Below are 27,784 nucleotides of genomic sequence, written 5' to 3' on the forward strand. Positions count from 1 at the left end.
CTGAAAAACCAAACCAAACCTGTTAATTATACTGGCAGGATTTTATACAGACCTCCAGAATATATTCATCTTGCAAACTGCAACTATACTCTGTGAACAACTCGTCTCCTCTCTTCAGCCTCTGGGAACCAACATTTCTCTATCAGTGTCTACAAATCTACTTCCCTTACCTCAGTTATGCAGTATTTGTGTAATGTCTTTCTGCGACTATCACCACTTAACAAAATGTCCTCACAGTTTCCCCTTGTTGTAATTTATGACAGGATTCCTTCCATTTTGGCTTTTGTTTTCCTGTCGGTTCTCAACTAGTCAGACCAGCAGTTCAAGACAAGGTCCCATAGTTGTGGTTCTGCTCCTCAGGCCTTGCTGTACTGGGGACTACCCAGGTAGGCTGCACACTTTGGTGCCTCGGTATCTCCATCTCCAAAGGGCTCAGGATTTGAATTTCAAAAGAATATGGTCTTACTGCTATGGGGACTACTTTAAGGCTAGGCAAGCTCTTCTTAAGTTTTATTTCCCAAGAGTAAGTACATCACCAGGTCCCCCTTTCTTTATGCTTGTCCAGTAGCTTTTCTTGGATAAATGGCTCTTTCCCAAAAATAAATAAATAAAAGTTAAATTATGAATATATATACATGTCTATAGATGGTTTTGTAAATATATAAAAAGATAGTCCAAGAGATAGTACAAGGGTCATAGCAAGCACCCTAACTTCTTGTACTATGAATCCAGCCCTAGTAAATATGGTTAAAGGAATAAAAGCATAGTGCAAAAAAGCATTGATTGATTGATTGATACATCCTCTATGGTGGAATGAGGAGCACTGAGATTCCACTTTTTTTTTTTTTTTTTTTTTTTTTTTTGCTCTTTGAGTCACACCCGGCAATGCACAGGGGTTACTCCTGGCTCTGCACTCAGGAGTTACTCCTGGCGGTGCTTGGGAAACCATATGGGATGCTGGGAATAGAATCCAGGTTTGGCCACATGCAATGCAAATGCCTTACCCGCTGTGCTATCCCTCCAGCCCCTCTGAGGTTCCACTTTGCAGCAAAGCAAGAACACCTAGTGAAAATCTGTCTGAAAAAAGACCACATTTGCCAGCAGATTCTAAGGTTAACGATCCCCTATTGTTGTACTGAATAAAATAGGAAATAGCTTTGGCCCACCATTTCAAACAAGGTCTAGGGATACTTGCTGATTGAGCAGGCTTCGATCACCAGCCAAGTAAGCCATAGACAGAACAGCAGAACTGGGAGATATGATGTGTTTATTGGTTGCATGCACACCTGTACTACTTCTGAAACACCAGGAAGGATTTCCGCAAGCAGAATCACTAGGACATGACCACAAGAACCAGAAGTAAAACAAACTATAAAGAGGATGATTAATAAAAAGTGTTTTCTTGGCCTGGTCCCACATTTGTCTAGGTTACAGTATTTTAAACATTTTTCTCTTTTGTTTTTCTTTTTTCTTTTTCTTTTTGCTTTTTAAGGTGGGGGTTAAATTGGCGGGGTGGGGGAAGATTGCAGGCATATCTGTTGGCACTTGGAGACTAATTCTGACTCTGTGCTCACGGGACCATATGTGGTGCCAAAGATCAAATGGGGTCAGCTGCATGTAAGGCAATTGTCTTAATCTCTCTAGCCCCTAGAAACTATTTCTTGATGTGGTGTCCCCAGGGACTCTTTCATCCAGCTGATGCACCATCTGATGTCAGCCATCAGCTCTGTAACATTTTCTATCAGCAACCAGAGATGCAGAAGTAGTCCACCATTGTGAGGGTCCTGGGCCTCGCGCCTCTGAAATTCTCTAGAAATGCCATTTCTCACTCAGTATGGTTTACACAATACACACACATCACACTCAATCCCTAAGAAACAGTTTTACCACCAGGGAAGAGGATTTATAAGAACAAAGTACAAACCCAGTAGGTAATTCAGAAGCACTGAAATTTAATACTCAACTCAGCTTGACTTACTTTTAAGCTATTTTTACTTTTCCTTCATCCATCCCCCAAGATCTGCCTGATCTACTTAAAACTTTTAAGTCCCTTTGAGACAGGAGAATGACTGTGCTTTGGTGTATTTACTCGGTGCTGCGATGATGCTCAGTACCCTGCAGATACCTGTGATTGTTCATGGGTGAGAATGATTCCATTGGGTCTTGGCAAGTGAGTCACCATTATTAAAGAGTGTTTACAAGTTACACTCAAGAGCATTTAAAAATGTTATTTGCACGAAGATGTGGCAAAGGGTATAAGGCCTCCTTTAAAAGAGGTATGTATATACTCCTGTCCTTTAAAAGTAATTTTTAAGCAACTGGAAGGAAATTAAGTTTTACATCAGCTTGGGGCTTCAAGGGGAGTTAGGAAGGACAGTTGCCAAGGAAATCTGATTGGAAAACAATCAGGCCTTGGGATCTACACTCACTTAATTGTAATTTTCCTATTCTTGCTCTTTTTTTCTGCTTTTGCTATGAGAAGAGCAAGCTAAAAAGGCTACAGGGACATTTATGCCAAGTCGCATTTGTCAAGTTGAAAGCTGTGTGGAGCAGAAAAGCAGTTCTCCCAGCTGCAAAGAAGATGCAAAGGAGCAGAGTGAGTAGGGAATCTGAGAGCTCACTAAAAGTGCTTAGAAGGCCAACACATTAAAGCCATTGCTGCGACAGCCTGTAGGTAGGAGCCTGGAATCCAGAGTGAAGACTTTTTAAATAGCTGCTAAAAGCAAAAAAGGACTCCTAGAGCCCTCTTGAAAGATGTAATCATCATGCAAGTTTCTGATTCTTCCCTGTTGTCTGGTATCTTCCTGTCTCTGTGTTTACATAGTTAATGACAACAATTTGTAAGGGATGTGCAGAACAGTGAGACAGCAAGTACTGTATTCTTCATAATTATTTAGCTATGTATTACTTCAGAATCTCCATCAAGGCAAGCAAATTTGCCAAGATAATATTGATGCTTATTTCAATAAGCACATTTTATTTTTTGAGAAAAAATACGATGGGAGAGGGAGTATGTGCTCCCTTTCTTAAATGTACTTATTCATTCACTCAATCAACATACATTCATAAGGAACAGAATGATGTTATCAAAAATGTGTCAGACAAATGTAAACTCTCGCTCTTTATTATGAGTTAGGCAACTTCTTTGAGTTTTTGAGCCTCAGTTCTGCAGCAGTAAGAGGAACTGTTTGTGCTTATTTCATCAAACAGCTGAAAATATTAAAATACTGTAACCTAGGCATTAATTCTAGTCCTTAGAGATTATTCCATAAATATCAAATTTTATTGTAAATATCAATTCCTTGTCCTCCTTCTATAAATAGTTTTTCTCCTCATATTTGTCCTTTCTTAACAAGTCTAAGAAAGAACAGGTGGGTTGACACCCCTCATTCATAGTCCATACCCTGATTTACCTAGATGCTTTTACCAGGTATCCTAAGTTTGGGGAAACAGCTGCTGAGAGGTAGTCTTGAAATATACACCTATTAACAACCCCCACCATTTTAGTCACAGATTTCCCTGGCCAAGTTCTCTTTATTTCAAACTACTCAGAGGCCTGAGTTTTTATTCCCAGTCTCCCTGATGAACTAGAACTGACCTGCTCCCAGGTTTGCTCTGGCCTGTTACAAGATCCATATTCCATTTCAGTTTTTCCAGCTTTCTAAGTGTTTGCATTCCTTTTGTGGCTCTCAGATTTCCCAAAATCTCACACATCTTCATTACTACATACCTCACCATCAACTCCTTATCCTGAGAAAATTCCCTCTCAAGTCTGACTCACACATCTCCAGGCCATTACCTCTCACAGAAAGTCTTCTCTCTGCATTCAGGTGTACACAAGTGACTACAGCCCAGCCCAACGGAGCGGGGGTGGGGGGGAGTGCTCTAGCCACAGGGCGTTTTATTTCATTGGAGGTCAGGAGAACACCAGTGGTGCTCAGGAGCTGTTCCTGGCTCTGTGCTCAAAGTGACCACTGGCAGTGATCAAGGGGGCCATATGCATTGTGAGGGACTTTAACCAGGGTTTCAGTCTCCACAGCCATATGCAAGGTAAGTCCCTTGTCCCCTGTACTCTCTCTCCAACTCTGAGAGAGCGTAAAGGTGGGGGAAGGGGGAAGTGGGGCTGGAGATACACAAGACTGTTTGAGCTCAGGGGGCTATGTTTGATGCTGAGGATTGAACCTGGGTGAACCACATGCAAGGCAAACACTTTAACCCCTGTAATAGCTCTCTGGCCCCTGGAATAATGTATTATAAAGTAAGCCTTTGCAAGTCTGAGTATTGTTTCTTTTAACTTACTTCAGAGCATTCTTTTATTTATAATTCTTTCAATTGAAAACCATTCATAGACAATGCATAGTGAATGGTCTATGTGCCAATCTCACTAATTTATAGATATGTCTACAAGTTGTTCACACGAGTCATCCTTAATAGAATAGGCAGAACGCTAGATGAAGGACAACCATGCGAGCAAGCCAGGTTCCAAAAAGGATTTAGCACAATTGGCCATATCCACATGGTGACCAAACTCATTGAAGTTTCACAAGAGTTCAAGATGCCACTCTGTCTAACATTCATCAGTTTAAAGAAGGCCTTTGATTCTGTTGAGACTGAAGCGGTTATCCAAGCCCTAGCCAAACAGGGCGTTCATCTAAGTACATCAAGATCCTCTGCGAGCTGTATTATGGATTCACCACCAGGATCTCACCATTCTACAAGGAAGTGATCATTGACATAAAGAGTTTGGCAGGACGATACCATTTCACTGAAACTCTTCAGTGCCACCCTCGAGAACATCATGCAATGACTGTAATGGGAAGGAATGGGAGTGAAGATAGACAGTCGGCAACTACACCACCTCCACTTCACTGATGACATCATTCTAATAACACCAAACATTAGCCAAGCGGCACAAATGCTGGCTGTCTTCAACCACGAGTGTGGAAAGGTCGGACTGCAGCTGAATCTCAGTAAAACAATGTTTATGAAAAACAAACTAGTCCCTGACTAGTCCCTGACATCTGCTCTCAACAGAATCAACATCTCCGAATGTAGCAGCTATGTGTACCTGGATCAAGAACTAACGCCCAAGAATAGTAGAAATAAGTACCAGGAGAATATTTCCATGGCTTGGAGGCTGGTCTCTCATTCTGGGTAACTCAGGGAAGGGACCACCAAGTAAAATGTGGTTGGAGGACATGTGGGGGAAGGGTGAGGCGGGTGGAATACAGACTAGAGACTGAACACAATGGCCACTCAACACCTCTATTGCAAACCACAACACCTAATCAGAGAGAGAGAACAAAAGGGAATTCCCTGCCACAGTGGCAGGGTGGGGTGGGGGGAGACGGGTCTGGGGAGGGGGGGAGGGATGTTGGGTTTACTGGTGGTGGAGAATGGGCACTGGTGAAGGGATGGGTTATTGAACTTTGTATGGGGGAAGCATGAGCACAAAGATGTATGGATCTGTAACTGTACCCTCACGATGACTCTCTAATTAAAAATAAACTAATAAAAAAAAAAAAAGAACTCAACATGAGGAATGACTTGGTGCCAGAACTGCGCAGGAGGAAGAGAGCACCGCGGAACACCTTCAAGAGCATCAAAAACGTGGTTAAGAGGACGAAGAACCCCTGGTTCCAGGCACATCTTTTCGACTCCACCATTCTTCCTGCACTAACATACACCTCAGAGACCTGGGCCCTACGAAAACAGGATGAGAATGCTATTCGGGTATCGCAAAGAGGAATCGAAAGAGCTATGCTTGGAGTATCACGTTTCACTCAAGTGAGAGAAGGAATCTGGAGTTCCGATCTCCATTGACGATCAAGAATCAGGGACGCTGCCTCGTTTGCCAAGGCATCAAAAATCAGATGGGCTGGACACATAATGAGATTTAGAAAGGACCACTGGACTAGAGCTGTTACGGACTGGATTCCACGGGATGTCAAAAAACCATGTGACCGCCCACCAACAAGATGGTCAGACTTCTTCATCAAAACCCTGAATGAACAGTTTGAGGTTCTTCCTGTTCCTGGAGCGAACAGATACCATTGGACTACACTAGCACGCGCCAGGGACGAATGGAGACATTACTGGCGCCCGCTGAAGCAAATCAATGATCAACGGGATGACAAGTGATACAAGTGAAGTGATGTATAGCAAGCTGAATTTAGCCTGTGAGTTAAAGTTCACTGACCCCTTAAATCATGGACACTTGCTTTATAAGGGAATCAGTTAAGACTGGCCCAATAGGGAGGAGGAAGCTTTGGGAGTGCTCATTCAGTCGTTAAGTATGACTAGAGCTGCCTTTTCCCCCAGCATGTGAGGCCGGTTTCCGAGCCATGGAGCAGACCTCCTGGTCCTTATATGGAACACCAAGTAAAGGATGTTGGGAGGACCCACTCGGGTTGAAAGATGCATGCCGAAAGTAGACTATGGACCAAACACAATGGCCACTCAATACCTCTATTGCAAACTACAACACCAAAAGGAGAGAGAACAAAAGGGAATGCCCTGCCGAAGAGGCAGGGTGGGGTGGTGGGGGATGGGGTTGGGAACATTGGTGGAGGATAATGGGCACTAGTGGAGGGATGGGTAAATGATCATTGTATGACTGAAATGCAAACACGAAAGTTCACAAGTTTATAACTGTACCCCACAGTGATTCACTAATAAAAAAACTAAAAAAATAATCATGACCATAATTAGGGCTTTACAAGGTCCTAAAGATTCTCTCCATTGACCTTCCTTTTACACAGTGTTCTGACCTTACTGACATATTCATTCTTTTTTTTTTTTTTTTTTTTTTTGCTTTTTGGGTCACACCCAGCGATGCACAGAGGTTACTCCTGGCTCATGCACTCAGGAATTATACCTGGTGGTGCTCGGGGAACCATATGGGATGCTGGGAATCGAACCCAGGCCCTCTGTACTATCACTCTATCACTGTAGCCACCATATTCATTCTTAAAGCTTTAGGGGCTGGAGCCATAGCACAGCGGGTGGGGTGTTTGCCTTGCATGCAGCCGACCCATATTCAATTCCCAGCATCTCATATGGTCCCCCAAGCACTGCCAGGAGTAATTCCTGAGTGCATGAGTCAGGAGTAACCGCTGTGTAATGCCGGGTGTAACCCAAAAAGTGAAAAAAAAAGGTTTAATTACTCTAAACTTATTCTTACCCAGAAATTTTGCATTGGCTGATCCCTTGGCCTGAGAGATCTTAAAGATGGTGCCTTCAGGCACCATTTCTATCCTTGCTTATGGCTGAGGAACAAGTTAAAGATATCCTGCTACAACCACTTTGTCACAGTGTCCCTATTTTTCTAATGGCATTTTAAATTCCTGAATGTGGGCCAGAGGAATAGTACAGCAGATAGCAAGTTTGCCTTGCATGCATTCAACTGAATTTGATCCCCAGCACCAAACAGGGTCCCCCAACCCCTGTCAGGACTGATTCCTGAGTGCAAATCCAAAAGTAAGTACTAAGCACTGCCAGGTATGACCCAAAATCCAAAATAAAATATAAAATTCCTGAAAGAATCTTGTTTATTCACACATAATCTTACAATCATCTATCTCTTCCTGCTCTGTTTCCTATTAGTTCCATAGTATGGGATCAGTGTTAGTATTAGTCTGTGTTGTATATTTCTGACACCCATACCATAACTGGAAAATAGCAAGCAAAAAGTACTTGCAGATAGGAAGGGAGGGAGAAGAGCAACAAGGAGAGAGAGAAAGAGGGAGCCAGAAAATACAAGCACTTAATTGTCTGTGCTGAATTGTCTCCTGTTCTGCAATGAACAGGAAACGCATCTTTCAGTGCCCACAGTGCTATTTCAATGCAACAAACGTATATTTATACTGAAACTAGAGGGTGATCACACTTGGTTATGGTCATTCTCGGTTAAAAGGTAAGTTTTCTGAACTTTCAAATGACAGTATGTGGTTTAAGTTGTAGATTGGCTGTATCTGAAATAGGAAAATGTTCATCTATCTTTATTTCTAATCAAAAATAAAGCTTTTAATTGTAGCTTCAATGCTTAAATATATAACTTAAGAAAAATATACTCTTTTGTGTAAGCCATAATTTTTATTAACTTTTATTATTTTGAGGTTTTTATTATACTCTTAACAGTCTTTAGGTCTAGTCACTCTATCAGCTGGTAAAGACAAGCAAGACATGTGGACAAGTGCCTGAGCTAACTTCCTATCTGCTCTAGATTATCTTCCTTCCTTCCTTCTTTCTATCCTTCCATCCCTCCTTTCTTTTTCCTCCTTTCTTTTTCCTCATTTCCTTCCTTCCCTCCTTCCTCCCTTCCTTCTTTCCTTCCTTCCTTCCTTCCTTCCTTCCTTCCTTCCTTCCTTCCTTCCTTCCTTCCTTCCAAGTATGGATTATAACACTGTGTATAATTTTTGAGTTCAAATATGTACCTCTTCAGCTGTGTATGTTCGCCCTACTCACCAAATCACCAACCACAGTCCACTGGACTGGCTCTACCTTTTTAGTTTCCCTTTCTTCTCAAAAATCCCATACCTTTAAACTGCTAGAACAATAAAAAATATGACTTTTGCAGATAACTGAAAAGCCCATTTTTTAAAAAATATCCCCCCAGATTTCACAGTGGTAGCTGTAGTCATGCCACTCTCCTTTCCCATCAAAAAGCAGTTACATTACAGGATTCAAACTCCTGTTTTTGAAAATTATTTACCTGATCCCTGTTTCTTCTTTTGTTTTAGAGTTTAAGAGACTGAAAATGAAGACCTTGTGTAAATTATAGAAATTTCCTGACGCTTAAAGTGCAACACCAATATTTTTATTCTCCAAGATCTTAACTTTCTGTTTCTTTACATGTTTCTACAAACTAATTCCTATATTATTATTATTTTTTTTTATTATTATTATTATTATTATTATGGTTTTTGGGTCACACCTGGCGATGCACAGGGCTTACTCCTGGCTCTGCACTCAGAAATTACTCCTGGTGGTGCTCAGTGGACCATATGGGATGCTGGGAATTGAACCTCGGTCGGCCACATGCAAGGCAGATGCTGTGCTATCGCTCCAGCTGCACGGCCTGGCAAGCTACCCATGGCGTACTTGATATGCCAAAAACAGTAACAATGACAGTCCTCATTCCTCTGATCCTGAAAGAGCACCCAATATGCCTTCGAGCTACACTAGCATGCAACAAGGACAAATGGAGACGATACTGGCGCCTACTTGAACAAATCAATGAACAACAGGATAACAGTGACACAGTGATGATGATGATGAGGAGGAGGAGGAGGAGGAGGAGGAGGAGGAGGAGGAGGAGGAGGAGGAGGAGAAGGATTAGGGGAATCTATCTAGCAGTGCTGAAGGTTTACTTATTCCTAGCTCTGCACTAAGTGATCACTCCTGGTGGAACTAGGGGAGCTTTATGGGGTGCCACCAGGGATTAAACCTGGGGCAGCCACATTGAAGGCAAGTGCTCTACCCACTGTATTATCTCTCCAGCTCTCTCAATATTATTTTGTACATAATCTTTTACTAGACTTTCTTCCAATGAATCATATATAAATTTTTGAATTCCATTGTAAGTCACTTCCATAAACTTCTTAGTATTTAGCATTTGAAAATATGTTTATTTGAAATGTGTAGCAGTCCAATACTTCCCAGCAACTTCCCTTAGCAGCAGCTCAGCCTGTTTCCAGTGCATGACCAAGTCTCTGGAGAAACTAACTTTGGGGGAAAAAATAGAAACAAGAATTTCCCATGTTTTGTTTCATAAGTGTTATGAGCTACTAAGTTAGTCATTAGCCTCTGACTTATTTCAGGGAGCAGTACTAACTGTATATAAGTTCTGGGAAATGACAAATGTTGCATGCATCATCACTGACCCTCAGCTGTACCACTTGATTTTATAAAACGTAATTACCAAGTCAATAATGTTCTGAAGAGGATCATATCTTTGCAATGAGTCACCTGCCAATTGAAGGAAACAAAACTATTCCCAATATTTTGCATTTCCCTTAAAAAATAACTCTTGTTACCATGGTGATTTTCATGCTTTTTTAGCTCAGAAAGCAAATGCTCTTACTTCATTTCTACCATCATTAATAAACAACAAATGGATCAGACATGGGGGATTATGAAGGTATCTGGAGACAAGAATTGCTTGTTTCTGATGGTGCCACAGATCAGATCCTAAAAAAAGAGACAATGTCTGATAATGATAAACAACAGTCTCCAGAAGCTTCCAGGTTGCAAGTCTACCCCTTTGGAGCTGGGGTTTTGGAAAGCCAATGTTACGAGGGATAGTCTTTGTGTTCGCAAACACTCTGAATGCTGCCTGTAGTTCAGAACTCTTGTAATCAGACCTTTATTAAGTACTTACTGTATGCTTATGCTTCCTCTTTTGTAAAATGGTGATAGTAATCCTACCATCACTCAGTTTTGTAGATTAAAAAGTTCACATTTGTATAGCTTTCAACAGCATCTTTACCTACAAAGCATAACGTAATTGTTGGCTAAATAAAATAAACTATGTAGTGAAATGTAACAATAGTGGTAGTTTTTACAATTAGAACTTACAAATCACAGCTTTCAGGTCTGTTAATACTAGTATCTCCTTAAACTGATGATTCTATATTAAAAGCTTCCAAATAACATAGATAAATCCATAATTTAAAGAGAAACGAACAGTTCTTTGTTTGTTTGCTTGCTTGCTTTTCAGTTTGGGGGGCCACCCACTGGTTCCAGAGCTACTCCAGGCTCAGTGCTGAGGGGAGATGGGGTGGAAATCAGGGGGTCACACAGTGTCAGGATTAGACTAGGCCTCTTATGCTTCAGCCTATCAAGATATCTCTCTGGCACAACAATAATGCTTTTAATTGAACATCTATTCTTAATTCCTATAACCTAGTATGTATAGAAACCTATAATGTGTATTATTCTGGACAGTTTTCTGGATACCTTAAATTTTAAAATTCTTATCATAGTAATCATAAAGCTTAGATTAAGTAAATTATGATTTCTAGCACTAAACCAAAATGTATTGACCCCAAGAACTGCTATGTGCTCTTTTAATAGCTATGCTTTTGTGGCAGACTTCTTTAGCTCTTTGAGCAACTTGTTACTTGAGAAATGTAGGGGAAAATTATAGTTATGTTGGTGAAAGATCTTGTGAACAGATTGCCTGGCAGAGTTTAATGTTAATGATGAAACGCTGTATTGTTTGATAAATAAACAGTTAATAGTATCAAAATTCACTTTTTTACTTTCAGGTTGAAAATCTGACCAATTTCAGGGAGCCCTTGAATTCTTCTCTTCCCTTCCCTCTGGTTATAGTCTCTGTTTAAGTCCTGGTTCTAGTCTCCTTAATACATCATTGATTTAAAGCACCATACATGAGACTTGCTAACATGGTGATTTGGATTCATTCACAAACTTCTTTATGCTTTATCTTCTCTATTAATAACATGTTGAGGGGAAAAGTAAGTCTTCAGGCCAGAGAAATAATACAGGAGGCAAAGCATGTACCTTGAGTACAGCCAAACCCAGTTCAGTCCCGGCACTGCACATGGCTTGCTTAGCACCACCAGTGGTCACACCTAAGCATAGATCCAGTAATAAGCGGAGACAGGTGTGTTGCCCCCAAACACACCAAAAATGAAATAAATAAAAAGAATGAGCCTTCCTTTGTTTGATACTTTGTTTAATTAACTTAGGCCCTATGCAGCACTCTGTGTGCTATAGGCTATTCGTAACTTCTTGATTTTTTACCAAATGTAGGAGGAAAGAGATCTTAGATTAAGTATATGTTGAGGTAAAAAATGTCTAAAAGCAACTCAAGAGAACATTATAAGAAGCCCTCTAGTGTGTAGTGTAATGTTCTGTTGAACCCAATGGAAGTGACTGTTTGTTTGAAAGAAGGAAGGTCAGTGTACCCAGAGCATGATCTTGTGTTGTATCCACAACTAGGGATTTAGAGTAGAACCTAGCAGAGTAAGAAGAGAATAACAATCCAGTAACCACGTGAACAGACAAGTTATTCAGAGGTGGTGTTTTGTGTGTAATGGAAAACCAAAATTTAAAAAAATAATAAATTTAGATGAAGAAAAAAAATCACTCGCTTTCCTTGGGAGATTATTAGAAACCATTAAAGAATGCTTCAGGCAAATCTATGGAGGCAGAATTCAAATTAAAAGATGATTGAGAGGCGAATATAGCTAGCGTAGAAGGCTGTTTTAGAAAAAAGAGGGAATGAAAAATGGAAGTGGCAGGGGAGATGTAGATAAAACAGAAATATGTTTAATTTAGAATAATTATTGAAAGTAAATTATTGGAAGAGCTTGAATAAAACTGTTCTTCTTTCCAATGGCATTTTCATGCTTGACTCATTAGTTGCAGCAAGAGAAAACTGAGAAATATAATTGAATCATAGCCAATAGTGTTTTATTTTTCTAATACACAAGCTGTTTTAAAGATTGAGATACAGATCTGCATTTTATTATAAAATATTTCCAATCCCATAATATCAAAGTGCTATTATAAAAACTTAATGTCAAAAGCTCTAGACAGATGTCTATATTGCTCATACTCAGGGTTTTACCCCACACGAGAGAGAGAGAGAGAGAGAGAGAGAGAGAGAGAGAGAGAGAGAGAAGAAATTGCAGCATTTTATTTAAAATAAATTACTGGTTTTGTGTCTAAATAGGTTCCTCAAGATGACTGGGCAGGATATACCCCAAGAGGAAAAGATGATGAAATTCCCTGCCGAAGAATGCGGAGTGGCAGCTATATCAAGGCCATGGGAGATGAAGACAGTGGGGACTCGGACACAAGTCCCAAGCCTTCTCCCAAAGTCGCTGCACGAAGAGAAAGCTATCTCAAAGCTACTCAGCCATCCCTTACAGAACTCACCACACTCAAGTAAGTGTTCCCAACACTACTTTTGGTAGTCCATCTCCTTGTTCTGTCACCTAGGTTCAGATTGTGTGACTTCTAGAGTAAATGGGGCAGAAAACATCTGACAGATGGAGCAGTGTGATGCATGGTATGGCCTACTGATTTGGACAGTCTGATTTGATTCTCACCGTGCCTTCAAACATCTGGGTATCCAGGTATATGCTGCATAAATCATAAACTGGACACCTCGCCCCTCTACAATGTCCAAGAAGGGTTTGAAATAATCCATAAAGCTTCTGAAAAGAAGTAAATTTCTGTCAAAGAAAAGAGCTGTGTATTCCAGCTCTTGAACATTGGTTTAACCACTAAACCTACAGCATAACTCTTCCTTTACATATCCTCAAAGTTTTCAGAAGATTGAGTCATAAAATAGAGCAGATTATTGCATAGAAGTTTATGAGTGTTATTGTGCTTTAAAATTGGGTGATATGTGAAGTATTTAATGCATTTAAATCTGAATATAATGTACATTTAATGTAAGATACAATAGTTGTTTTATAAATGATTTAAATTGTTGTTTTGAAAAAAATTATTTAAGCAGTCTGTACTACAATCTGTGATATTTGTAACAGAGACAAACATTACAAAAGAAACTTTTGAAATTAATTATTTTCAGCATGACTTGATATGATTTTTAATATTGCTTATGGAGAGTAAGTCAGATTCTTGTCACATGTGAATGCTTATTTGAACCTAAAAAATATATTACAGGTGAAGAGTATTTTTAAGTGGTTTTGATTTTACATTTTCAGGAGATACTTATTAGTATTCATGCATTTCTATTACATTACAAAATAAGTCAGAAAAAAAATGCCATGAGGCTAAGGTTGTAGTATTAATCCAGAACACTAGAAAACAGCTGACTATTCTTTGATGGAAATTTATTTAAGTAGAAAATTCAATTATACTAGAAAGAAGTGACTGGATGGAATTGGAGGGTATTATGCTAAGTGAAGTAAATCAGAAAATAAAAGCTGAATACCAGATGATCTTGCTCATATGTGGAATATAAAGAGACAAAGAAAAGGAGTAGATAATCTTCAATGTGGGAAGGGAAAAAACCCTGAGACATGACCAAGAACTGGGAACAGAGGGGACTGAGTTTTGGGGGGCAGATAGACGGGAAGGGCCTATGGGATAATGGTGGTGGGACCTTGAAATAGTAGTGAAGGGATTGCTACAGTAACTCTTCCTTGTATTCTTCTATTGACTTTAATAGTAGCATAAACTGTGCTAGCTTGTTTAAAAAATAAATTTTAAAAATCATTAAGAAGGTAGATATTTTGAAAGTGTTCTTACATAATAAAAATAAGTAAATTAGAAAATGGTCCAAAATTTTATAAAAAGAAAGAAGTGGATCCCAGGACCTTTTCCAAGGAATTATCTGGAATGTTTCTAGCAAACATTAATACCAATGACATTGGTAAAGTAGGGAAAACTCTTCCTCCATTTCTGTGCTTCCATTTGCATGTCCTTTTCCCCTTTATGACTACATGCAGTAATTTCTGTGAGCTACTTTAAAGGACACAAATTGCTTGGGATCTCCCAGTTCTGAAAGCAAGAAATTTATAACCAAGTTGTGGACAGAACCATGTTCGTTCTGAAACCTCTGAAGAATCACCTTTCTTTTCCAGCTCCTACCTTCCACTTGTGACTGGCAGTCCATTCTTTGAGTTGCAGCCACAACCGTTTGATCTTTGCTTTGTAAGAGAGGCAGAATTGGCAAAATACTGTCTCCCTTCTTTGTATTCGCATGCTTGTCTTCTTGTGATGTCAGTCATATTGGACTAGGATCCTCCCTGGTGACCTCATTTTACCTTCATTATACCTAAAAAAAAAAAACCCTATTTCTATGTAAGATGACATTCACTGATATAATGAATCTTAAGGGAATAAGATTTCAACCTATCAATGGAGGGACACAATCTAGTCCAAAATATTACAAACAAGATAAAAGTTGAAAATAGAACATGAAAAATTGACGGGTCTTCATTGCAATTAGGACATCTCACAGAAGATAAATTAAATAGATTCTGTCTGGAAAGAATTGGATTTGTAATAAAAGCAGTAGGACAAGATAGTCGAAATGCAGGTGCCAGAGAACTTTTTTCAGATATCTTCTATGAATTTAAGGTGTCACTCAGCTAGAGACATTAATAGGTATTTATACCCATGGTATTAATTGGCACCTTCCAGAAACAAAAGAAGGCATGCGGAGTTGGAGTGATAGCACAGTGGGTAGGGCATTTGCCTTGCACGCAGCCGACCCTGGTTCGATTGCCAGCATCCTATGTGGTCCCCTGTGCACCGCCAGGAGTAATTCCTGAGTGCAAAGCCAGGAGGAACCCCTGTGCATCTCCAGGTGTGACCCAAAAACCAAAATTAAATAAATAAATAAATAAATAAATGAATAAATAAAAGAAGGCATGCTTTTGGGAAGAAAGTCATTCAGACATTCAAGGTATCAGTTTCTACATATGGAAATCAAGCAGTGAGATTTCTTAGCATTTACAGTCCCGAAACTGGAGCAATAGTACAGCGGGTAGGGCAGTTGGCCTTGCACGTGGCCAACCCGGGTTCAATCCCTGGCATCCCATATGGTCCCCCTGCAAGCACTGCCAGAAGTAATTCCTGAGTGCAGAGCCAGGAGTAACCCCTGAGCATCGATGGATGTAACACACACACACACACACACACACACACACACACACACACACACACACACACACACCCCGCAAAAAAAAATTTATAGTCCCTTTCACATTCTAAATGTTCCATAAGTTTATCAAGATTTGTCTCATCAGATGAATGATTCTTTGGGTGGTGAGACCCAGTGATATTTTGCTGCTATTCATTGGTGTACCAGGTTTGAGAAGAAGAGAAAGGAGCAGATTCATAAGGAAGGGGGGGAGAGAACTCTGAAGACTGAGCATGGGAGTAGGTACAGAAATCAAGATCACAGCTAGGCCCTTTCTCATAGTTCCAGGATGTGGGAGGTCTTCCCTGAAGTCTTTGAAATTCTTCCTACCCCTTTTCTTTTTTCAAAACTGAGGAATATGAAACTGGAGAAACAGTGCAGGGATTAAGGTACGTAGTTTCCCCTGGGCCTTCCCAGAATGATCCTTGAGCACAGAGCCAGAAGTAAGCCCTGAGCACAAATGGGTGTGATCCAAAAGCTTTTTTTTTAATTGCATGCAGTTAATGCCAGTTCAATTCCTAGCACTCCCATATAGTTCCCCGAGCAACATCAAGAGAGATCCCTGAGTAGCCCTGAGTACCACTATGTGTAGCCTCAAATCGAACAAATTTTTTACAAGATATAAATGACATTTAGCATTATATTTTGAAATAATCAACATAATGATTTAATTTTCATATATATTGAAAATTTATCACCATAAAGTCTAATATTTAATATCTATCATTATCACTGTATCATTGTCATACCATTGTTTGTCAATTTACTCAAGTGGGCATCACTAACATCTCTATTCCTCCCAGTCCTGAAACTTTAGCAGCCTCTCCTTACTTGTCTTTCCCAACGATTGGAGGCTCTTTCAGGGTTAGGAGAATGAGACCCATCGTTACTGTTTTTGGCATATCAAATATGCCACAGGTAGCTTGCCAGTCTCTGCCTTTGATGGCGGGATACTCTCAGTAGGTAGCTTGCAGGCTCTCCGAGGGGTTTGTGTATATATATCTATATATTTGTTGCCTACTGTCAGAACTCTATCAAATATGGCGTGTTAATTATGGAAAATGGTTAGGAAGTGTCTTATAATGTGTCATGCGGTCTGGAAAGTGGCCTGGAGCATGGTATCGGTTGGGTAGTGGAGGTTGGCTGCCAGGGCTGGGTCCCTTGGGGTGGAGCAGGTTCTTACCCGCCCCCCCCCTCTGGGGCATCCCAAGTGAAAACATCCTGGCATGGAATCCCATCATTATACATAGTTATGATTTTTCTTATGAGAATTTGTAAAATCCACTCCTTTAGCATCCTATAAATACACACTATAGTAACATCATTAACTATTGTCACCATGCTTTATGCTAGATCCCTTGACATCTATTTTGTAACTAGAAATTTATATTATTTTTAACAACTTTACCCATTTTGTTCACATCCCAACTCCTACCACTCAGATCAATCTAATTTCCTGTGTCCTATTTTTTTACAACCTGATATTTCTTTTATTGCTCGAAGTTTTAAGAGCTTCTTAAAAAGAGGGAAACATGCAGAGTAACTACACTACTGATAAAAAAATAAAAGTAAGATAACATGGTGAAATCAATCATTAAGTTGAATGTAGGAATTAGTGATTACGGTTTTTGTCCTCCAAACCTCTGAAATTCGAAATGGTAGCCAGTTTGTAAAAGGACAGCTATTAATTTGAAAAACTTTATTTACAATGGAACTTCTCTAAAATTTGTCTATTTCCATGTATTCTCTAGCAGGCAAGACTGTGTCTGGCCATCGTTCAGGTGTATCACTCAAATGTCTTTTTTTTTTTTTCAAATTTTATTGAATCACTGTGAGATAATTACAAGCTTTCATGTTTGGGTTACAATGACACAATGATCAAACACCTATCCCTCCACCATTGCACATTCCTTACCACCAATATCCCCAGTATACCCTCCCTTTCCCCCCTCCCCCTGCCTCCATAGTCAAATGTCTTTCTTCACTGTGCTACCATCCCATTCCCTATCCTGGTGGCACTGCTTGTCCCCTTTCATTCCTTCCCCACCTGCTTGAGTTTCATTTCTCACTCCATTCTACATACCAAAATTCTGTCATACCCAACTTTTGATTATTAATTCTACCTATCTAGTTCTGGAGCAACAGCACAGCGGGTAGGGCGTTTGCCTTGCTCGCGGCCAACCCGGGCTTGACTCCTCCATCCTTCTCAGAGAGCCTAGCAAGCTACCAAGAGTATCCCGACCGCATGGCAGAGCCTGGCAAGCTACCTGTGGCATATTCAATATGCCAAAAACAGTAACAAGTTTCACAATGGAGACGTTACTGGTGCCCGCTTGAACAAATCGACAAACAATGGGATGACAGTGCTACAGTGCTACTTACCTAGTTCATTGGGCTTTAAGGAAGTACACAGAATAAAAAGGGAAATATTCTATGAAAATGAAAATTCAGATATAACATGATTTCATAATCAATGCTGTTTTTTATTCTTTGATGGTGTTTTGGCTGGAGATTGTTTTCAAGTTTGAAACATTCAGTTCTTCCTCAGAAAAAATATCCCCATATTCTTGAATTCTAGTTCCCCCAAAAAAGAAAACTATATTTTTGTTCCTTCTTCTTTGACATTTAAGTCAATTTTTCCTCCTTCCTCCTCAGCAATTCACAGCTTTTGGGATGAATCATAGCCATGAACTAAGATAACTAAAATTATACATGTGAGATTGGGGCAACATTTTGTTTGAGGTTTTCAACTCCCATCTTTTCTCAAAAGGTTGAAGAGAAAGCACTCCTACACTTTCTTACATTGTTTTATTTTCCTTTTTTCTTTTGCCTATTCTATTTTCCAAAATAATTCAAAAGGTTTATCAGTTTAAGATTGGTTTTCATCAGATGCTTAATATTAGTTATAGTCCTCAGCTCTCTAAGGCCTATCTATGCTCAGTTGAGCATTATCTTGGGAATGGACTCATAGCCCTATATCTCCTCTCCTAGGACCATTATTTCTCTCCCACCATTCTTTTTTACCACCACAAATCCCTTCACCTCACCTCAAATTTTTTCTTCTTGCCTTGTTATGGCTACAATATGGCATACTATTAAAATGACATACTATTCAAGAGTACTGGTATTAAGTAAAAATATTAGAATTAGTAAAAGAACTGAATGTATAGCAGGAAATTCTTAGGCAGGCAGGGGAGAGATTTGGGGTTCAGGAGCCCCTTGATGCGTGAACCCACAATTTGGCTTTCATGAAGGGATTTAAGTATTTTACTTGGATTTACTGTAACATGTCATTATTCTGAAATTGAGACAACTGTCTGCTGCCATGATTTATGAAAACCATATCCACCTGCCATCTTGGATATGGCTTACAAAAAAAAAAATATTCTAAGTGAACCTGTCACTGCAACTGTTCAAATATACTGCCTGAATAGAGAGTTCAACAGGCTGAGCAAATGCTTTGTATATGGAAAGCAACTAGTAGGTCCCTAGCACTAGCCCATGAGGATCACCAGGTATGGCCCCCCCAAACCAAAAATAAATAAGGAAAACAAGATAGTTGAATATTCAATTCAAATGTCTATTATCCTAAGCAAACATATTAAATTTTTCTTCATACTTCTTTGTCTCTTTATCTATATGTTAAGAAAACTTTTCTGACAGCATGAGCATTCCTTAAAAAACTAGAAATTGAGCTTCTATATGACCCAGCAATACCACTTCTAGATATTCTGAGGCTGCAAAAAAGCACAGTAGAAATGTGTTTGTTGCAACACTATTCACGATAGCCAGAATCTGGAAACAACTGTAGTGCCTGAAAACAGATGACTGGTTAAAGAAACTGTGGTACATCTACACAATGGAATACTATGCAGCTGTTAGGAAAGATGAAGTCATGAAATTTGCTTATATGTGGATGGACATGGAGAGTATCATGCTAAGTGAAATGAGTCAGAAAGAAAGGAACAGACATACAATGACTACACTCATTTATGGAATATAAAATAACGTAATATGAGACTGACACCCAAGGACAGTAGAGACAGGACCAGAAATATAACTCATAGTTGGTAGCCTGCCTCATGAGCTGGGGGAGAAGGCAGCTGTAATAGAGATGGGCTCACTAAGTCAATGATGGTTGGAGGTATCTCTCGGAATGGGAGATGTGTGCTGAAAATAGATAAGGGACCAAACATGATAGCCTCTCAGTATCTATATTGCAAACCATAATGCCAAAAGTAGAGAGTATGGGGGAAATTGTCTGCCATAGAGGCAGAGGGAGGGGGGCTATACTGGGGACATTGGTGGTGGAAAATGTGCACTGGTGGAGGGATGTGTGTTCAATCATTGTATGACTAAAATTCAAACATTTAAAACTTTGTAACTGTATCTCATGGTGATTATTTAAAAAAGAAAGAAAGAAAATTAAAAGAAAACTTTTCTCCTAAGATAAGAAAATAACAAAAAGGAGCCCAGGCTTTCTGCAAGTTTGGCTGTGGAGTGACTCTACCAAATGTCCTAGCAATTTGATAACGTATTTCACAAAAATCTTAAGGAAAAGGGCCAGGAGATAGATTGTACAGTAGTTAGGGTACATGGCCTGCACTAAGTATTACTCGATGCTGTACAGGAGGATTTCAGCACCACTGGGGTGACCATCCCTGGCCCTGAAGGAATGGAACAGCACCCATTCCCCTAGCCCTTGTACCCAATTGATCAGTGGTGGAGCCCTACATCTAAATGTAGCTCAGGATGTCCCAACCTGTTCAAGGCTTTAGGGAGTTTTTTCATATTTTAAATGTCTTGAAGTCAGATCATTTTTTATTTTTCATGATTGTTGTTCCTTTTCATCTTCATTCTTTTGCTGATCCTGAACCTTTTAGAAAACAAAGTAGTGAAAGACAAAACTGCTCTGTGACTTTGGGCAACAGGTATGATGTCTCTGAACCCCCTTTCCTCAATTAGTCTAAATCGTTGCCCTCATACCACATATACATCTGATGGCATCCATCACAGCTCTTCCTCCTTACCCCCCCCACACCAGCCACCATCCCTCCAGTGCCCACCTGTGGCAGACCACACTAATTGATCCCAGCATAAATAGATCCTGGTCACCTTCCTACTAAACTAATGCTGGCCAGACCTCTGAAACCATCTTGACAATGTTCCATCCATCACTTGTTGACTGATGATGCCATGAGTGTTTTTCCTCATCTGCATGATCTATGAGAATCCTTTCAATAGGAACGTGCATAATTATAAAGCTAAAAGACAACAAAACTTGCTAGTTCACAGTTTAAAGCAAAGAATCATCACTATTTTCCCAGCCGATCTCCAAGGCTTGAACAAGCCTCATCCATGAGTGAATATGCTGAAAAACCTAGGTATGTGGGACTTGTGACTGAAATCTCCAGGGTTGCATGGAGTCAGGAATGGGCGACCTTGCCCCATCTCCCCATGTTTCTGCTGACCTGACAGTCACACCCACAAACTGCCTCTGGCATCAGAGCACTGCACTATAGCACTGTCCTCCCATTGTTCATCAATTTGCTCGAGCAGGCACCAGTAACATCTCCATTGTGAGACTTGTTGTTACCTTTTTTGGCATATCAAATATACGCCACAGGTAGCTTGCCAGGTAAGCTCATTAAAATGGCCATGATCCAGAGACTCACAAATAAATCTCTCAGAAGACAGCAATAGAGAATGATACACTATAGAGATGCCTCTGGACCACAAAGTCATCATCCAGTTAAAAAAATCTTCAGCTGCATAGCAGGATTTAAAATTTTAGAATTCCTGGAGCAACATCTCATATTCTACACTACTGATGTACCAAGAGTGGCACACAACATCACCACATTTTATGGGGTGCAAAGTAGAAAGCAACCTATCTCAGGGAAAAAAAAGTACATATATATATATATATATACATGTGTATATATGTGTGTGTATATGTGTGTGTATAAGCTTACAAGGCTTAACCTTTAACAACATGTTAGTAATCTCTTATACAAGGGCTTAATGGCTCCAGGGTGAAATACAACAGTCTTCACACACTTTCCTCTAAGGAAAAATTTTTGGATCATTTTTGGTTATCCATAACAAACAATACAAAATAAATTATTTAGGTCCTGCTTTGGGGGGAGGATCCAGGGGTCGGAGTGGAAACATTTGAAATATAGTAGTTAGGTAGATGTAATGGTAGTGGGATTGGTGTTGGAATATTAAATGTAATAAATTATTGTGAATAACTCTATAAAAATTTAATTAAATTTTAAAAATTAAAAATAAATAAATAAAGCAAAGGAAAATTCTACTGGTAAATAAAATAATTCAAGAAGAGGTAGATGGGAGTTTTCTTCTTCAACCTTAGTACTGGAGATTTTTTTAAAAATCACATACACCAAGAACGCAAAATTTAGCCTTCTGATAGAATATCTTTAATACTGAGGGGGGCAGTATTTTTACCTAAGTTCCTTTCTGCTTTTTTTCTCTTTAGACTCGATTTGTTTTCAACTGGGGAATTCCTCAAATTCCCCTACAGCTCTCCTACTCACCTACAATTTCTCATGTTCCTCCTTTTTCCAAAAGAGAGAAGGGTGAGATGGATGATAGTGATGGTAATATCAACAGTTATTCTCCCTAAAGTGAGAACCACATTGAAAAACAAAGCAAAATATCCATAAGATGCCCCAAAATGTCTGTTTTTCCTGTGTTATCTGCTTCTACCCAAATACTTTCCCTTTCCTTTTCTACCTGTCTTTCATTGTTATTATAACATATAACAGTGATAACCCCTTGCAAAAATATGGAGAACAGAGCTACAACACCCAACCCTACAAAATTATGAATTTGCATCCTCGGTGATATAACTCGGGATATTTTCTCATTTTTTCTTGGCCATAATACTTGCTTCTATTATCCCAAAGCCTCTGAATTTTCCCCACTTTTCGTAAAAAATATTAAAATTTATCTTACTATCTTTCAAATATCTGCTAGAAATAAGCCTGGTTTAAAAAATAAAACAACAAGAAACTGTTACAAGAAACTGCTCTTTATAGTCTACCACTGATTACCATGTCCAGCTTTGAAAAAAATTGATTCCTTTAGAATACGAATACTCTCTTCCAAATCTTACAGGCATGTATGTGAATAATGTGAATATTATAGGAAAAAAAACACCTGTTTTTAAAGGAAATTTGCATAGAATAAACTGTCCCTACAGGGTTCATTGCTTTTGGCACAGGGGTGTGGGGTGGGACGTGGAGGGCTTCTTGTGTTCAGGGTGCTTAATTACTAACATTTTGCATATCTTTCCTTTTTTTATTATTTAGCATCACCACACTATACAGAAGATAGTACCCCACTTTACATGTCTATGCCCCAGAGAGCTTAAGTAATTTGCCCAAGGTTGCTTGTCAACTCAACATTCAAGCTATGGTTTGATCCCAGGTGTTGAAAGTAGGAAAAGATAAAACTTGGAGGGACAGTGCATTTAACAAGACTGCAGTGGTTGAGTTCTGTTAAAAAAACAGTAAGTAAGGAAGAGCAATGGGAATGAACATCTGAGAAATCATACCCACAAAAGAGACTGTCAAAGATATTTCAGAGGGTCCAGTAAGTGCCAGAGGCAACAGTGTGTCACTTCGTACTTGGGAGTGTCAGCAAGTAGACATGACACAACACTAGTTGAAACAGGAAAGGTCTTAAACCCACTTTGAGCAAACCTTCCGGACAGATGACATTGGGAAAGTGATGATCTCTGGGGCCTGATTTTTTCTGGATTTAAAAAATTAACACCTTTATCTAGACAACTGTAGTGACAAATCCAGTACCTGTGTCTGTTCCCTGACTGAAGAGTGCATATACCTCAAGCCTCTAGCATGCAATCCAGATGTGTAAGCAAGAGGCTGGAGCAATAGCACAGCAGGTAGGACATTTGCTTGCACGCCGGCCCGGGTTCAATTACCAATATCCCATATGGTCCCCCGAGCACCGCCAGGAGTAATTCCTGAATGCATAAGCCAGGAGTAACCCCTGTGCATCGCCGGGTGTGGCCCCCAAACAAAACAAAACAGACAAGTAAGCAAGGCCCTGAAAACAGTAGAGAGATCCGAGGAGGCGGAGAAGCCCCTGATTGTGGTTCTAGACATGAAAATTCCCCAGTTACTTAGATTGTATTGATAAAATAAAAGTATGGCCCTCTGAATTTCCAGAAACAGTTCTGTTTGCAGAGAACCTTCAAGTTCTTTTTCCTTTTCCATCCACTAGCTACCGTAACTTCAATTTAAAAATATGTCGGGGCTGGACTGACAGCACAGCAGGTATGGAGTTTGCCTTGCATGTGGCTGACCCAGGTTCAATTCCCAGCATTCCATATGGTCCCCTGAGCACTGCCAGGAGTGGTTCCTGAGTGCAGAGCCAGGAGTAACCCTGTGCATCGCCAGTTGTGGCCCAAAAAAGCAATAAATAAATAAATAAATAAAAATAAAAATATGCCAATTTAAAAGTATGTGTATCAAATTTACTGATACATGCATGGAACTAGAGAGTATCGTGCTGAGTGAGGTCATTTGGAGTGAGAGGGATAGATAAAGAATGATCTGTCTCATATGTACAATATTAAAAACAGAATAAACAATGGCCAGTGGCAATAGAACCTGAGAGTTGGTCTATTGAACTGAGCTTACCAAGGGTCAGAAGGGGCTGGTTGGTGGGTGGGAGAGAATCATGGGTGGAATCCATTGGTGGAGGAAAGTAGACATTCTGGTGGTAGATGTGTTGGTGGAACATTGTAAGCATAAGACTGTTATTATTAATAGCAATGGCAATGTCATAGTGCCTCGACAACAACACTGGGCCCAGAGAGATAATATAGGAATTAAGGTGCTTACCAACTCCTGTTCAGTCCTCAGCATCACGTGGTCCTCTGAGCACTGGCCAGCAACCAGAGAGGAGCCCCCAGGCCTCCTGAACATTGCTTGGGAATCCCCATCACAAAGAAATTAAATTTTAAAATATTATAACTCTAAAAAAATTCTTAACATTCTGAAAGAGCTTAAGAAGGATGGGTATTAAGGTCTCTCTGAAGGTTTGGAAGAACTTTCTAGTGAACCTATCTAGACCCAGGCTTTTGTTCTTGGGGAAATTTTCTGTAACTATCTTAACTCTCTGGATAGTAATAGTCTAAGTTTTATACTTCTTCCTGACTTAGTCTTGGTAAATTGAAAGACTCTTGAAATGTATTCCTTTCTTCTGGATTCTCAATTTAGTTGCATAAAGTTGTTTCATAGTAATCCCATGTAATCGTTTGTATTTCTAAGATGTCTATTGTCATTTTTCTCCTTTGTTTCTGTTCTGACTTATTGGAGTTTTCTCTGTGAATGTAGCCAGGGAATTGTTGGAATTGTTGATTTAAATGATTTTTTTTTCAAAGTAACTCTTGCTTTTACTGATCTTTTGTATTTTTTTTAAAAAAATTCATATATCATTGATTTTAGCTAAGAGTTTCATTATAATGAACCTTCTCTTCGGGGCTTCCTTAGTTGTTCTTTTTCTATTTGTTGAGATGTGAGGGTCACTTCTTTTTGTGTGCCTGCTTATGTTTCCCGATGAATATCTATTGGTTAGACTATTTCTTGGTGATACTTTCGCCTGGTTCAGCCTCTTTGGGAAGCAGTTTAGAGACTTCTCCAAAAATTAAGAATAGAGCTTGCATGTGATCTAGAAATTCCACTGTGTGGGCATGTCAAGAACACAAAAACATTAATTTGAAAAAACATATGCACACCTTTGGTCATCGCAGCATTACTCAAAATAGCCTAGACCTGAAAATAACTCAAATGCCTAATAATAGATGAGTTGAAAAAGAAATTATAGTATATATATATATACACACACATATGATTGAATACTACTCATCTTTGAGTAAACATGAAATCTTGCCGTTTTCTAAAACTTGGATGGAACTGGAGGTGTTCTATTAGGTGAAGTGAATCAGAAAGGCAAACACCAGTTGATATCACTCATACGTGGAGTATAAAGAAACAAAGCAAGGATTTAAAAATCCCTAGTGAAAACAAAACCTGAATTTATGATGCTGGGAGTAGGAGCAGAGGGTCAAGGAAAGAGTCTTGGGATAATAATGAAGGAATATTAATATTCTGGTGGTAAGCATGGTGAGCAGCACTGCATATATGAAACAGTAATATCAGTACTGCTATAAACTAGACCACAATATAGATTAAATAAGGCCAAAATCAATAGTGTTTAGGGTACTTGCCTAGTCTACCTGTATTTTATCTCTGAGATCACAATATAGTCCACTAAGCACCAAAAGTGATTGTTTAATTGCAGAGCCAGGAATAAGCCCTGAGCACTGCCAGCTGTGGCCAAAAATAATAAACAAACAAAAATAAATGAAAAGCCAAGACTAATTAAATAAAAATCTTTGTTCAGACCACCAAGTAAAAGAGAGCACCCTAAATATAATCCGGAATTACATTTATGTAATCAGTCAAGTAATTCATATTACAGTTATTCTCCACCTTTAATATCAAGGTATTGCACAGTTTATATACATCATGCATTCATTTCATAACCTTATTAAATGCTTTACTAAGATATGGTATATCCAGGGCCATCTGGTGGGTAATATTTTGTATGTGGCATAGGAAAGGTTCTCTGTGGTCCCTTCTCTTATGAAATGAAAGGTTACTGGTTGTTCCCCACAGTTCAAGTTATTTGTTTGACTTCCTGTTTTATTGATGAAATCCTCCTCTTGCACCTTAGATGGCAGTACACTATGCAGAACTGAGAACAACCACTTTAACAAGAAACCGCAGCAGACTTCTTCAGAGAGCATGCAAAGTGATCCTTTTATTAAAACACGTTGGATCTAAGTCCTAATAAATGTGCCTTTTTAGAGAATTCCTATGGAATAATAAAATCACTGGCATTCTTATAGCAATGTCTCTGATCTAAAATAGGAGAAAATTCAGTACCAATTGCAAACCTAAGAATTTAGGAGGAAATTCTAACAGCAAAATCATCCAGTAATAAATTCATTTGAGGGTGTCTAGAGAAAATTTTCCAAGCATCTTTTCAGATAACTTGAAATGCATCTGAAAATTTAGATTGTTTTGCTTGGAAAGTTGGATGGCAACTGTAAGAGATGTTTCAATCTATAGAATAAAACCACTATTATAGTATCATCGTGTACACCAATTCTATATGTTTAGGCTAAGCACTCAGAAAGATAGATTTCAAGGCATGCATTAACCTGCTGCTTCCTAAGTACATCTCTTCTCTTCTTAATACCCCATTTCTGTCAACCAATTTACCATTTCCTAAATTCAGTCTTGAGACATTGCTGCCACCTCATACCTCTTCCAGTTTCAGAGCTACATTCTCACAGGAGTGACTTCAGTGGACCAGTTTGTCTTGCTACCAACTTCTCTCCCCAGCAACTCCTTTTATAAACTTTGTATCAGATTGCTGAGAAATCATCTTTGAATTCCATGTTGTATACACACAATCTTACCAACATTCAGTTTCACAGTTAGACTATCCTTTGAGAAAGAAACTTCCCTGCTAGCTTCTTACAACTGTTCTAGGTTTCCATTAAGCAGAGCTACTAATTGTTCCTCAGATTTATTTTTCTAGTTTCAGGCCTCTGTTAGACAAGATAAACTAGATTATTCTTAGAGTACAATACACAACACTCAAATCATAGAAGCTTCTAACAACAAATATATATGTCTTGTTCATACTGCATATGTCTCTTGGGCCGATGAGGAATTCTATTTATGATAGTCACCTAGTACCATATTGTAGACACTCTTCATCAACAAAGGCTCCCAAGGTCTTTTCAATGTTTCCACTCACAAGTAGAACAGGTTTCTTCATTTCTTTTTCAGGGGCTAAAAAAGCTAGTGCATGAAAATGTCTATAATCAAAGAGATCTAGAAAGATAATCTTACCATGTGTTCACAATATGGACACACAAAGCAATGTCTCTCAATCAGCACTAATGACTATCAAATTTTATTCTTCCAGACACAAAATATCTGACTCAATCTTTCTCTACTGCAAAAAAAAGTACATGCATATCCCACCACTGCCATCAAA

The 27,784-nt window shown here is 39.2% G+C and overlaps 1 protein-coding gene across 13 annotated transcripts in view; it reads left to right on the plus strand.

Annotated features, from left to right (window-relative positions):
• Window positions 1–27,784, plus strand: part of DLGAP1 (DLG associated protein 1) — a 938,748-nt gene that overhangs the window by 621,605 nt on the left and 289,359 nt on the right. For all 13 annotated transcript variants that reach the window (XM_055129437.1, XM_004605986.2, XM_055129438.1 and 10 more), the window contains one exon: window positions 12,704–12,918. In XM_055129437.1, coding sequence (XP_054985412.1) covers window positions 12,704–12,918 — 215 coding nt within the window. The remainder of the gene's footprint in view (window positions 1–12,703; window positions 12,919–27,784) is intronic.

The sequence above is a fragment of the Sorex araneus genome, chromosome 2 (genome assembly GCF_027595985.1).
Source record: "Sorex araneus isolate mSorAra2 chromosome 2, mSorAra2.pri, whole genome shotgun sequence".
NCBI lineage: Eukaryota > Metazoa > Chordata > Mammalia > Eulipotyphla > Soricidae > Sorex > Sorex araneus.